Here is a 14,535-nt window from a genome sequence, read left to right on the forward strand (position 1 = left end):
CAAAAATAATCCTCTCAGTAGTCCGAACTGTTTTGTAGCTGCACCAAACCAGACAGTTCCTCAAGTGCAGAGGGCAGACTCAGTGACTGCTGAGTAGAACTGTATCAGCAGCACCTGTGGCAGGTTGAACTTCCTCAACTGGCGAAGGAAGTACAACCTCTGCTGGGCCTTTTTCACTGTGGAGTTAATAACAGTGCTCATTGAGACTGATTATGACTGATTACTGAAACTCATAATGCTTGCCTCTAGTGGCTCACTTTAGTTCTGAATGCCGAAGCCTGTCCCATCTCTTCCCATTAATGCTCCTTGCCGGCTTCCGAGGGACCATATGAGTGAGACACGTGAGGAGGGGATATTGAGTGTGGAGATTTTAGGAGGGTTTGCGCAGGCTAAAGCCTTGCATGCCACTTTTTTCTCTGTATTAAGCGTTTGGCCATTCAGTACGAGTGCTGTGTGTGGTGTGGGCTGAAGCCTCACTGACACAGTGCCCGCTGAGATTGATTGTGTTCATGATGGACACAAGAAACTCAACACACTTCGCTCTCGGCAAACGCTTTAATTCTGAAAGCTGAAGCCACATCCCTCTCCTCCCGCTAACGCCACTCTGCAGCTCCTGAGGGACTGTATGAGTGAGACACGAGAGGATGGGATACAGAGCATGTAGTTTTTATGAGGGTTTGCGCAAGATCAAGCCTTTCATGCCCCTTTTTTCTCTGTATTTTCCCCTTAACGAGGCTGCTGTTACCTTCAAGTGGCGACTTTTTGCCTGGGGTGCCTAGGGTGAGGACCCAAAACATTGCCCTCTGCAGACGATACTATGACCAGGTCTGTCTACGGCCATTCTTAAGCCCAGGGAAGGCTATGCACCAAGTGCTGGCAACCCCCTTTAGGGCTTTAGGTTTTTACCCTACACATATTCTCTCCCCCTCCCTTGAGTCAGACGATGTTAAGAGATTACACATGCACTTAAATTATTTGAACTTCCCTATGCACATATGAGAGAGTATGTTTAAATCAGGGAATCATTTCTCTGAACTAGTTCATTCACATGAACTGTTCGAACAAACTGATTCATTTGGACTTCATATACAGATTTGGACTTGGACTTGGACTTATCAAATCCCAATGCTACCTACGGTAAGTGAATAGTTTATTTTAATCGGTTAATTTGCTTGAACTCTCCGAACGAAATGATTCACTAAAATGAATTTGAGTTCCTTATGCCCAGCCGTTTGTACAAACCGATTCATGTGGACTTCCCTTTTGAATTTTGACTTCCCAACACTACCCATAAGTGAATAGTTTATTTTAAGTGGTTCATTTACTTGAACTGTCTGAACAATGAACTGAATAAAATTAATTGGACTTCCCAACGCCCAACCGTTTGAGCAAACCGATTCATTTGGACTTCCCATTTGATTTGGACTTCCCAACACTGTCTATGAGTAAATCTGTGAATTGTTTATTTTAATCTGTTCATTTGCACGATCTGTTACATGTGAACTATTGTGAAAATAGTTGAGCTACTGTCACGCTACTGAAAAGTGCAGTTAGTATTATCACTTCTTTTAGTTATTTACTCCCCAACACTGATACACAGATATATGGCAAACATTTACTGTATCTCTGTTCTCTGTGTGTCAGGATTGCAGTGTTCTCAGTATCTGTGCTGCATGATGAACGCATTGTTGTGGTGGCAGAACAGAGACCTGATGCGTCAGAGGAGGACAGCTTTCAGTGGATGAGTCGCGTATTGCAGGTTAACATACACATCATCAGTCACTATAGTCAGTGTCACATTCTTGTTTATGGACTGGGTTCGGACTTGAAATTATGCCTGTGCAGATCTCCAACACATATATAGTACACACATTCACACTAAATGTGACATACAAAAAAATCCTCTCATCCATACATGTTTTCTTGACCTTTGTCTGTCTCGATACCAGGCTATAGACAGCATCCATCAGGTTGGAGTATACTGTCTGGCTCTGGTACCTGCTAACACACTACCCAAAGCACCTCTGGGCGGCATCCACATCTCAGAGACCAAACAACGCTTCCTGGAGGGAACCCTGCACCCCTGCAACGTTCTCATGTGTCCTCACACCTGTGTCACCAACTTACCCAAACCAAGACAGAAGCAGCCAGGTACAGGTAAGTGGTTGTCTGTGCATGAAAGCTTTAATTGACATTGTAACAATTGTTCGGGTTGGGCAGATAAAGGAGGAAGCGGGAACCGGTTTCCACAGTTCACGTGAGACCGTATTATTCACAGATAACCAGCAATCACTGTACAGCTTCACTCAAAACATAAGACGGCTTTTCAGCATCACTCAAATAAACAGTCCGCTTTTCAGCTTCACACAACACAAGGTTCTCTCTCTCAGGAGACAGATACGAAGACTCTGGTTTGTCTGTCTCTCTCCTCTCTCTGTGAACTGGCCATCTTTGTATCTCCCCTGACTCTCACTGTGAACATAGAGATGGTAATTAGTCACAATTCATCTCAGGTGGATGTCCTTACCGCTTTCTCTCTCCCCAGACGGGCGCTCGACCACGCCCTCACCTCCACAGACATATTTTTACACGTCGTATAACTTGTGTCTGTCCACTCTTTTTGTCAGAGGTGGGGCCTGCTTCCATGATAGTTGGAAACCTGGTGGCAGGAAAGAGGATTGCACAGGCCTGTGGAAGAGACGTATCACAGCTGGAGGATAATGATCAGGTGTGTAAAGTAAAGCTCAACCCTGTTTCACATCCCCACACCATAAAAGACACATTCATTATCTCATCACACAAAAAATATTCCCTTTTTGATGATATTCAACTATACATCTCAAAATGTATGTATTTTCTTTGAAATGAGGTAAAAAAGCCATCATTTGTACCAAACAGCCATTCACAAGTTCACTGTGTCATGTTTCCACTTGTAGTTCCTGTATATGCAGGATGTTTTGCAGTGGAGGGCTCAGGCCACTCCAGATCACCCACTGTTTCTGGTGCTCAATGCCAAGGTACAGCACTCAGCTCTCAGCGCAGCAATAAGGTACATTCACATTCAGTATGTGTGTGTATTCTTCATCCTCTTATAGGTGTATTTGATTTATTTCAGGGCACTGTGGCCAGCACAGCCTCCTGTGTACAGCTGCACAAACGGGCAGAGCGTGTGGCCGTAGCGCTGATGGAGAGGGGCCGACTCAACGCTGGAGACCATGTAGCACTTGTTTATCCTCCTGGTGAGGGAAAAAGAGAGATTAAGACTCTTTATGCATCTTAATTTATCTTACTGAAGATTTTTAAAGACATAGTTCACCCACAAAACTTTTACTCACCCTCATGTCTTTCCAAATATGACTTTCTGGGCTCTATTTTCTTACAGATGATGAGAGAATTTTCATGTTTGGATTAACTATTCCTTTAATCTTTTAGGGAATTAAATATAAATATAGTTACCTACTATACACTTACCGTGTCTTCTCCTTCTTTAGGTATTGACCTGATCGCCACTTTCTATGGCTGTCTGTACGCCGGCTGTGTTCCAGTCACTGTCAGGCCTCCACACCCACAGAACTTAACCACCACCCTGCCAACCGTTAAAATGATTGTTGAGGTATACGGAACCTCTGGTAAACCTATGCATTAGTGGTTGACCCATATATTGTCCAGGCCAAACAGTATTTGGCATTTTTAGACTATAGGCTGATAATTATGCTTCTTTAGCCATTTAACAGAAATGTCAGATCCCCCTTGTGTCTATACCACAACCTATTACTAAATCTGTTCATTTGAAAGCTGGAGTTTCGATTTTCTGTTTTACAATGTTTTTTTTTTTTTGTTAATAAATATTGTGTAAAATAAATATTCCTTTATTCTAATTTCATTATATCATATATATTGGCATTGTATCAGTCATAGCCCATCCTGTTGAAAAAGCCCATATGGGTTGAACACTGCTTTGTATCACCTGTCAGTTGATTCAAGGCTGTTGTATTTTTCTGACAGGTCAGTAAGTCTGTGTGTATTCTGACAACACAAGCAATAATGAAACTACTGAAATCCAAAGAGGCAGGGGCTGCTGTGGATATTAAATCATGGCCATTGATCCTAGACACAGGTAAAAAAAAAAAAAGGTCACTGACCAGTGCTACCTTAGCAACTGTTGCTGTTCTGCATTTTCATCAGACGAGTGTTGGCTTTTTTCTTACGAGAGTCTATGGAAGTCATGTGTGTTTGGGTAGTTTTAATCAGCTTTTAAAAGTAATTATACAACAACATAGAAATTATGTTGTTGGAGGTTTACTTATAATAGTGATCAAATGAGGCTTTTCTCTTTTCAGGTGACTGTGATAAGCGTTTGCCTCGATTATGATTCACAGTTTCCACAGTTTTTAATCACATTACTGTGTAATTATATTTCTTTAAAGAAAACATCATATAACAATGCTTTGCAATATCACTCTTCATTTCAGCCAACGGAAGAATAATATCCATTCAGTTTCACAATATATTGTCAAAAACCATGCAGTTCACGGCAATCTCCCATTCATTCCTATGGGAAGTTCTGCAAATCTTGTCTAAGCAAGAAACAGTAGCCAAGTGCTTAGCGAGGGGTCAGTTGTAACCTGCAGTACATTGGAAATTGACAGCGAGACCCCAAACTGAGACCTAGTGCTTGAGTATATTCTTTGTATGGAAAGTGTTAAATTAATTTCTTCATACATTTCAGATGATCTCCCTAGAAAGAGAATTCCTCAGATCTACAAACCACCCACTCCAGAGATGTTAGCCTACCTGGACTTCAGTGTGTCTACCACAGGAATACTTGCTGGGGTCAAGGTACTGTCTAACCTGTCAACCAAGAGCCAATAATTAGATTGAAGGTTTGAGAGTGGTTGACAGCTTTGCTATTTTTAATATGTAATGTTACGTGTTTCTTTCAGATGTCCCATGCTGCCACCAGTGCCTTGTGTCGCTCTATAAAGCTGCAATGTGAGCTGTACCCATCTCGACAGATCGCCATCTGTCTGGACCCCTACTGTGGCCTGGGCTTTGCCCTCTGGTGTCTCTGCAGGTGAGAGGCAATGCACTCTAAAGATTAGCTCCAAAAAAAAAAGGCCTGTTAACACCAAGAGTGATGCAACAAAGCAATGTGAATCACCCACAAAATTAGAATTCACTCTGAGCGTGACATGAATTTCCGCTGCAAAAATTTTTATGTGAAAAAAAGTGAAACACGCTCTGGCCATTTGCACTCCAGTCATAGCTTTAATGCAAAATACATCTCATTAGGGCAGCAACTAATGATTATTTTAATAATTGATTAACCTTCAATTATTCCTTCAATTAATTGATTAATGGAAGTCAAAAAATAAAAATGTGATTCATCTTAGTTTTGCAGCCCGTTGCCCAAAAGCATCGTAACTTAAGTAGTACTTGAAAATGCTCGTAGATTAACGAGTGCTCTGGAGTACTCGTACAGCGTTAAGACCATCGCAAGGACACAAATTTAAATACCTATAGCCACTCTTTATGCTCATTTAATATCAGTTTACATACATTTTATTTTATTTAATTTTTAACCGAAAAGGCTAATAATAATAATAATGAACACATAAATGGATAGTCAATATTGAATGAACAGATAAATTAATAAGTGAACAAATAAAAGTTATTTGTGGACTAGTTGCTAACAACAAAGTGGTGGGATGACTGTTGCAGAGAACTGTAAAAATTACAATCAGAGAGAGAAGGAAAAAAGTAAATATCTTGCTGCCGTGCATGAAAATCATCCGTACAGTATATTGGCTCCTCATCCTCATCTCCTCTTCCTCTCTGACACCTAAGGGCACTCTCGCCCGTGTAGCATTGCTGTTACCGTTATCACTTTTGGGAGTAAAGAGTAGATCTCCCTTTGATTGGTGAATGTCCCTAAAGCACAGCTTCCATGAGTCTTCTTATTTTGCGCTGCGTGATAACACTGTGAATCTCGTTATATTCAATTAATGCTTGTTGTCATTAGCAGCACCATACACATGACCTCTGCTGTCTTCACTCATCCTGGAAGCTTTAATATCGACCCACAGAGCAATTTTTTTAAACGAAATATTTAAATGCACATCTGATGAATGAATCAGTGATTGTGTAAAATAAATGTATCGTTCTGCACAAAACGATTGCAAAACAAAAATGCAATTATATGGTTAATTAAGTTGTACATTTAAGAAAATATTTGTAAATATTTAAAGCGAGGTAAATTACAATTGTTTTTAAAGTTACACAACAAATATAATGAAGTTGCTATGATGAGCAACACTATACGGTCACATTTCAGCAATCACATTTATGGACAGCGTCTCTCTTAAGTAGCACTTCATGTTAACTCATGTTAAGTGCAGTTTTGGGAAACGCACGTAAAAAATAATGAACATTCGTAAAAGCGCTCATAGAAAACGCACTTAACCACTAAGATCAATCGTTATTAGGAAACAAGGCCTAGGGCATTTTTTTCCCCCACATTTTGTCATTTTTGGGGGCATTTTTGCCCAGAGCCCACTTTAATTTCTGACCCTGCATCACTGTTCTTTTAAAAGCATTCTTGGTGAGAGAAATATCCTTTATTAACATAAAGTGTGATTAAAACTAAAAATATTAATCATATAAGATATAGATGATGCAATAGTGGCATCTAGCCTTTTTTTTTTTCATTATTACGATGATGCGGCACCTGGCCCCAGTAGAAAAGGTTTGGACACCCTTGGATTAATCAGACACAACTTTTTTTATTATTATTATTTTTATTTTATAAAATGTATTTCCTGTATTTTATTAAAATTTCGTTTTTGAAAAACAGAAATGATAAAGAGAGCAATAGTGACACCAATAGAAATATTAATAATTCTGCCCAGCTGAAAAAAATACATAATTTTGCTAGAAACATATGCTTGTACACTGTCACTTTTTACATACATTTTAAGTCTTTTAAATTAATATTGTGAGTTTTAAAATAGTATTGTCACTGATTACATGTTTCTTAACTATTCTTTTCAAAAATAAATTTTTAATAGTTGTCTGTGCTGTTGTGCGCTACATTCAGGAGCGGGTTTGGCTATTAGCAATAATTAATCATTATCAAAGATAATTATCAATTATTAAAATCAATAGAACTTTGATTAGAATCAATGTTAGCTTTTTAATCCTTTAAATCAACAATTATCAAAGATAACCATCAACTATCAAATTCAATAAAATATTAATTATTATCAAAGATAATCATTATTCAAATCAATGAAACATTGATTAGAATTAACACTAGCTTATTGATCCTTCAAATCAACAATCATCAAAGATAATTATCAATTATCAAAATCAATAGAATATTAATAAGGATTAATATTGCCGGGGCAACACCCTGGAATCAGGGACTAATAACCAGACAGTGTAACTGTCTCAATATAGGCTTGTTCTCTTAGGAAGGTCGACATCCAGAGAACATCGGCATTCATAAGGAAAACAATGAAGGCTTTAATCTGAGCACTGACATCCCTTGCCAGCCCTTGACACAGGTGTATGCAAAACAAACTAAGGGTACGTTTACACGACAACGATGTGCTAAAAACAGAAATGTTTTTCCTTTGCGTTTTTGAAAAGTTTCGCGTACAGACGACAACGTTGTCAAAACGATCCCCGTTCACACGGATCCGCGAAAACGACTAAAAACACTGTATTATGCATGCCAGGCCAGTAGTTGGCGATGTCACTTTCAAAAGAAACAGTACGCGCCTGCGCACTTAAGCATTCTTCCACAAAGTGGTGAATACAAACAATGAAGATGGCGAAAGCATCGAGAAATTTTGTCTGGATGGACGATGAGGTTGCTTTATTACTACAATTATTTTGCTGGAGAAGCGTCAATAAACTCAAAATTTTGAGCAACACAAACACTGTCCAGTAGTCCACCATTGTAGTTTTGAATGTCTCACGCATTGTTTTGAACTACTCGCACGCATGCCTATAGACTGAACTCTCAAGATTATTCAATAAACTCTGCTCATTTTTACCATCACTTCATCTTTACCTTCTTCTGTATTCCTCCTGCTGACTCTTGGGCTGGTAGGAGAGTGAGTTAACATAACAAGCTGTTGATGTTGACTGGTTTTTGGTATCAGACAGAATTCCGATATATGCATATCTTCTGACGGAGAGAGAGGTCATGTGTACACTGGATCTAACATGCATTTTCACTGCCTCATGTTTTCATATTCTAAGCATATCATTGAATACTGTACATGGCATCACATCTGTGTCTTTAGGCTATATACATAGGCGGTGGGTGAATGAATTGCAGGGTAAAAGTACATAATATAACATTTAAAATACAAATACATTTTCCCCATCTGAATCCATACATTAATTTCAAGATTTTCAAATTGCAGGTTCTGCCTAATGTACAATGTTCACACTCCATACAAAACACTCCAAATGAATAAATTGTTGATTATTGTTATTTGCACAGACACCAGTATTCATAATGATAATTATACATCTCAAATTGATGCCTGTCAATCCATCATTCTTTATATAACACGTAATACGCGTGTGCATGACGTCATCGTTTTCACAAATTCGTGTTTTTGTATGTTTACACGGAGATGATAATGGCATCGTTTTCAAAAACTTGCACTTTGAAACCCGTTTTCAAAAGTTTGCATTTTCAGACCCCAAAACACCGTTATCATGTAAACGAACAGCCAAAATGCATAAAAAGTTTTCCGTTTTTAGTTGAAAACATTGTCGTGTAAACGGCCTCTAAAACACTTCTCTTTAAAGTATAACAAAGTTTATTGATGCAGTAATATCAATTAATAATCAATACAATGCAGTCAATAAACTTCCAACTTCCAACTACAAACTAAACAGTTACATGATTAGATATGGTAACCAAATAAGCATATAATACATGAGAGGAAGGTGTGTGTGTGTGTATGTATGTGTGTGTATGTATGTGTGTGTGTGTGTGTGTGTGTGCGTGTGTGTATGTGTATGTGTGTGTGTTTGTGTATGTGTGTGGGCAGGTGTAAGTGGGACTTAAGTGGGACGAGGACTTTTTTTTTAGGTTACAAACTGGTAATTACAAGGGTATTATGCTATAAATGTGGTTTATGAGGACATTTCTAATGTCCCCATAATTCAAATCGCTTAAAAACATACTAAACAATGTTTTATTGAAAATGTAAAAATGCAGGAAGTTTTTTGTGAGGGTTAGGATTAGGGGTAGGGTTAGGGGATAGAATCTATAGTTTGTACAGTATAAAAATCATTAAGCCTATGGAGAGTCTTTGGTTCTTTAATGGATAAACTCAGTGTGCCGGTCTCACCCGCGATGGTGGAAATACACAACAATCCAACGTGGTTGGACTACAACACAGCAAAACTCATTCGTGGTAACAGTACGTTATACTTTGAGTATTATTAGCAGCAATGAGCGGACTCGGCGGTCGGTAAACTGTACAAGCAATAACCTTGATACACAAGAATAACACACTATAATTATCTATCTCTGCCCAGACGTAAACATCTTACTTGAATCGCGTGAGGATGCGGGTAGAATGTTTGTTCGTTCGTCGTTTGACTCAGACGGGAGGTCATTTCCTCGCTCTGTCGGTGGGTGGTACGGCTGCTGATTCTCAGAGGGCTGGCAGAGAAATCAGCGAAGTCGACTCGGTTGAAGAGGGAAGAGAAACCTTTCTTCTTTTCTGCAGGCAAACGGGTGAAGACATTACGCTCGCAATAAACAGGATCGATCTCAATGAGCGCTGCGTGCCTGGCAGGGATAATGTTAGTGGCAGCATCCCTCTATTCATAAACTTTGCTGAACGTGATCGCATTATGCACACCACACACCACAGCCGTACTGGGCAGGCAAAGCCATTTTAGATGGGGGAGAGGAGAAACGTAAGGCTCGAGCTGGTGACAGATCATTCTCAAGTTCTCTGTGCTCTATGTCCCTCTATGGCTCTATGTCATGTGGTCCCTGTCAAGCGCTATCTGTCAATTAAAACTGGCGAGATTTTAAAGAGTTTCAGAGATTGGTTACACCTGCAGAGATAACCCCTAGTAGAGTTCTGCATTCCCACTAAACTCTTGCAGGACCCAATTAGAGTTCTTGCAGTGTGGGATTAAATTTCGAAGTTGAAGTCAGGAGCGGACGGTACTTCCAACGAGTTGTGTGCCGGAGCGGGCTGAATTTAAAGCAGGCTGCGCAGGTAGATACATTTAAAAGAATGGCATAGCAAAAGTGTGGACACACTGTGTCATCAAAGGATGTGAAACTCAGACTGGAAAATGATCAATTTAGTGTGAAGAAATCAACCTCAGGCAAGTCAGACGGGCATCATGTCAAGTGTCATCTGATAATAGCTATAACAGAAAAATAAAACATTATTTTTGTACACTTGTTGTCTATTTGTATGGCTTTTGCCCTATGTGGAAAACACATGCAGGGTTGCGGGAACGGGAGCGGTCGGTGAGAAAATCACTGTGAGCAGAGTGCGGGTGAACGGAGTAAAATTCAGTGGGAGCGTTCGGGTGTGGGATAGAAACTTGTGGGAGCAGGATGGAAAAAACACAGACCTCTGCACAGACCTCTAACCCTTAGTGTCAGCTAAAGTGATGCAGTGTTGAATTGACTGGCTTAAAAGGGAACTTCGGTTGTTTTCCGCTACAACTTGTGGATAGATAACTTGTTCAACACGTTCAAACAAGTTCTCATGAAAGACATTTTTACTGGGCTGTAAAGTGACGTCACTGATGGAGCTTTTCCATGCTCGCCACACATATCCAACTAATCTATAATGAAATTCATTGTCGAAGATTTTATATTAGTTGTTGCAGCACTACAACTCATTGCTAAATAAAAAACAAAAAATAAATTAAACAATTTAACTTATTAAAACTACACTGAAATGTGTTTTCATGGCTCCAAAAAACAAAACAAATTTTTTTTTTAAATGTAGTTAAACAATGTTAATGTCTTGGTTATGTATGTAACCTTGGTTCCCTGAGACAAAGGGAACAAGACATTGCATCAGGAAGCTGACGCTATGGGGAGTGTCCTTCTATATGACCTAGTTGAAACCTTTCTACAATAACGGCAATTCTAAAATTGGCTATGGTGTTTAAGCCTCGCCCTTTTAGATGCAAAGCTGTATGGTATAAAAGCTGACTGAGGGACAAGAGCGCATCGCTCGCACCTCCAAGAACTCTGAGTGCGGCCAGCTTATGCAATGTTTCGTTCCCTTCGTCTCAGGGAACCGAGATTTCATACCCCTTATGACTCAGTACACTTAACATTGCGTCAGGAAGCTGACACTATGGGGAACAGAGTCCCATCACGCCATACTACACGACATAAACTTCCAGCGAGGAAACATGACACCGCAGTCCCGCAGGACGGCGACCGACGTGAGTATGCCACAAATGAATGACCCTCTAGGTGGACCAGGAGGGGAACACTCAGAATGGATATATGAACTGTAGTAATATAATATGAAATTACCCCTTCTCAAACCCAGTCGGGAAGGACGTTTATTTGTAATTAAAGTGCCTGTGGCTTTTGAGAAATACAATGGTCTGAATGCAGGCGGTTGTGTAAAAAGTCAAGGAGCCTGTACTTAAAAAGAGGGCCATAATTATATGTTTGGCCAATGAAATAACAAGCGCTCTAGTCAGAGATGACTTGCTATGAGAGAGACGTTACATCTAGGTTGTAAAACCTTGTGAATGTTTTGAGAAGACCATCCTGCTGCAAAACATGTGTAGGTGCTATGGGTTGTTCAGATCAGTTTTACTATCAGAAATAATTAATATTATTTATAATATTTATTAATTATTAATTAATATTTAAATCAAATAATATAATTTAACTCATTAAATTCTATCCTCGGGGCACCACTCTTTGACAAGAGAAAAATGATAGCAAGTTACTGATCGAGTCTCATAAAAAGAAATCTACCCTGAAGGTTGAGTATTTTAATTATTAATAAAAATAATCAAAAAGGGGAGGAACTAGTTAAATTATTGCCATACAAATCCAATAGTATTCTAATTACAGTTAGTTTCTAACACCAATAAAATAACAGTACGCTGAGGTAACATGGGAGTTCCTGACGTGGCAGAGGTTGGCTTCAACACAATATTCAAGCAAAAACAACCAGGAGTACTTCTTATTATAATATAACAATATTTATTATAATCAAGCAGTAATGAACACAGCCAATACTATCTGAATATAATCAAAACATAACAAGGAAATCCTAAACTGACAGTGGAGCTATATGCTAGAGTGTGTGTGTGTGTGTGTGTGTGTGTATCTAGATACGGTAACAAAGGAACCAAAATGGAGGACTAGATTTAAAATGGAGGACTCGATCCAAAATGGAGGACTCAATCCAAAATGGAGGATTAGGTCATTTGAGTGTGTAAGAAAAGGGGAAAAGGAAAGATGGCTGGATCAGTTCCAGAGCGGTGGAGCTGATACCACGTGAGGGTGGAAATGAGCGGACACACAAAGGAACTGACGAAACAGGCGAGAGAATTTTGTACCTCAGCCTGAGTCCGATATAAACCGTGGCGCCGCTCACTCAGTGAATATCAGAGAGAGAGAGAGAGAGAGAATGAGAGAGAGAGAGCAAAGAGGTGCATGCAATCTAATTGAGGGTAACTGCTCATAACAGCGGGACTGAATTACTAGTTCAGGTCACTCAACAAAACAAACTTCACACAAAAATGAAAATCTCCCAACTTAAAACAGCAAACAGCGAGCAGAGTTCAACATACAAAATATACTCAAAACATCAGCATTTCGAATCAAACATAAGATTTAGTTGCGCAAGAAAATGACAAATCGTCAGAGAAAAGACGCGTCTCTGCTTTATTCTTTGGATCCAGCGGTGGAGAAGAATGCAGGAGGTATTCAACGTTGACAGAAAAAGAGGGAGAAGGGAAACTGGTCGCCTTTCCGTTTTTCAAAATAAATTCCCTGTTGTCTTGCAGTGAAACTGAACCGGTTATTATAAGTATACTAGAAGACTTGAACAAAGCTAAGTTAATCTTACTCTACCGTGGCCAAATGGTGAGGTTAGAAAAACGTGGTCTCTTTGTTCTTAGTCCAAAAAGGAGGGAAAAATCCTTCAGTACATGCACAACACAGATATCCCTTAACAGCCAGCCGGAGCTTAGCACAGAGAGGCCGAACTACATCTCTCCGCTGGGTTTATTGACAAGATGACGTCATCGGTTGTAGGCCGCTTTCGACCAATGGCGTTTGAGATTGGGTCCATTGGCGAGATTTCACAACCAGTTGTGAAATTGTGAAGGATCCTGGGAAACTGAGTTCAATGTCTCTCCTTTGATTATAGAACAAAGGACCATGCGGTCTCTGCTGCCATGTTGAGTGGGCCAAGGCCCTTCATATGTCTTGTAAGGACACACCGTTCGTCCATGCCCATGAAGAGGCCACACCTTTAGTTGAGTGTACTTTAACACCAATTGGGCAGTTCACACCCTGCGACTCGTAAGCCAGGGCAATCGCATCAACGATCCAGTGAGAAAGTCTTTGCTTGGAGACAGACATTCCTTTCATGCATCCTTCATAGCACACAAAGAGCTGGTCAGATAGTATGAATTGGTGGGTGCGCTCAACGTATGTGTGTAGCGCTCGCAAAGGGCATAACAAATGCAGGGACTGTTCCTCATCCAAATTAAATGGAGGAGGGAAAATGGATTAAAGGTGAACCATCTGCGCTCTGAAGGGTGTGGTTAGAGCCTTAGGCACATAGCCTTTTCCGGGTTTGACAGTGGTTTTTGAAAGACCCAGACAAAACTCCAGACATGAATTGTCAACTGACAGTGCTTGCAAATCACCAACCCACTTTACTGAGGCCAAAGCCAGCAGTAAGCAGTCTTAAGAGAAAGCACATGCAATTCAACATAGTCCAGAGGCTCGAAGGGAGGCTCTGTGAGCACTTTTATGACCAAAGTTAGGTCCAAGTCGGGACTGTAACCGGGCGAGGGGGATTTAGCCACCTGTCCCCTTAAGAAATAATGATAAATCATGTTTGCCTATTGAGGTGCTGTCTTCAGGTGCGTAATACGCAGATATAATCGCTACATAAACTTTGAGCATTGACAGAGTGAACCCTGTGTCCAATTGATCTTAAAGAAATGTAAAAATTTCTGGTAAAGGGCAGTTCACTGTGTCTTTGGCGTGTGAAAAGCACCAATTAGTGAACACATTCCATTTCAGTGCGTAAAGGCATTTCATAGATGGTGCTCTAGCCTGTAAAATGGAGTTCATAACCGACTGAGCCAATTCTGGCTCATCCACTGTGTTCCGTTCAATGGCCACACGTGCAGTCTTCACAGGTCTGGCTGGGGATGCCAAATCATGCCTTTTGTTTGAGAGAGAAGGTATTTTTTCAGCAGTATTTCACATGGAGACCCATCCAGTATTTCTACCATCTCCAGAAACCAGGA

The 14,535-nt window shown here is 40.1% G+C and overlaps 1 protein-coding gene across 4 annotated transcripts in view; it reads left to right on the forward strand.

Annotated features, from left to right (window-relative positions):
• The window catches only part of LOC127447743 (disco-interacting protein 2 homolog A-like), a 206,306-nt gene that overhangs the window by 182,827 nt on the left and 8,944 nt on the right, over window positions 1-14,535 (forward strand). For all 4 annotated transcript variants that reach the window (XM_051709775.1, XM_051709776.1, XM_051709777.1 and 1 more), the window contains 9 exons: window positions 1,645-1,759; window positions 1,950-2,157; window positions 2,628-2,728; window positions 2,937-3,017; window positions 3,116-3,239; window positions 3,492-3,613; window positions 4,006-4,117; window positions 4,730-4,839; window positions 4,944-5,074. In XM_051709775.1, coding sequence (XP_051565735.1) covers window positions 1,645-1,759; window positions 1,950-2,157; window positions 2,628-2,728; window positions 2,937-3,017; window positions 3,116-3,239; window positions 3,492-3,613; window positions 4,006-4,117; window positions 4,730-4,839; window positions 4,944-5,074 — 1,104 coding nt within the window. The remainder of the gene's footprint in view (window positions 1-1,644; window positions 1,760-1,949; window positions 2,158-2,627; window positions 2,729-2,936; window positions 3,018-3,115; window positions 3,240-3,491; window positions 3,614-4,005; window positions 4,118-4,729; window positions 4,840-4,943; window positions 5,075-14,535) is intronic.

Source organism: Myxocyprinus asiaticus, chromosome 11 (genome assembly GCF_019703515.2).
Source record: "Myxocyprinus asiaticus isolate MX2 ecotype Aquarium Trade chromosome 11, UBuf_Myxa_2, whole genome shotgun sequence".
Lineage (NCBI taxonomy): Eukaryota > Metazoa > Chordata > Actinopteri > Cypriniformes > Catostomidae > Myxocyprinus > Myxocyprinus asiaticus.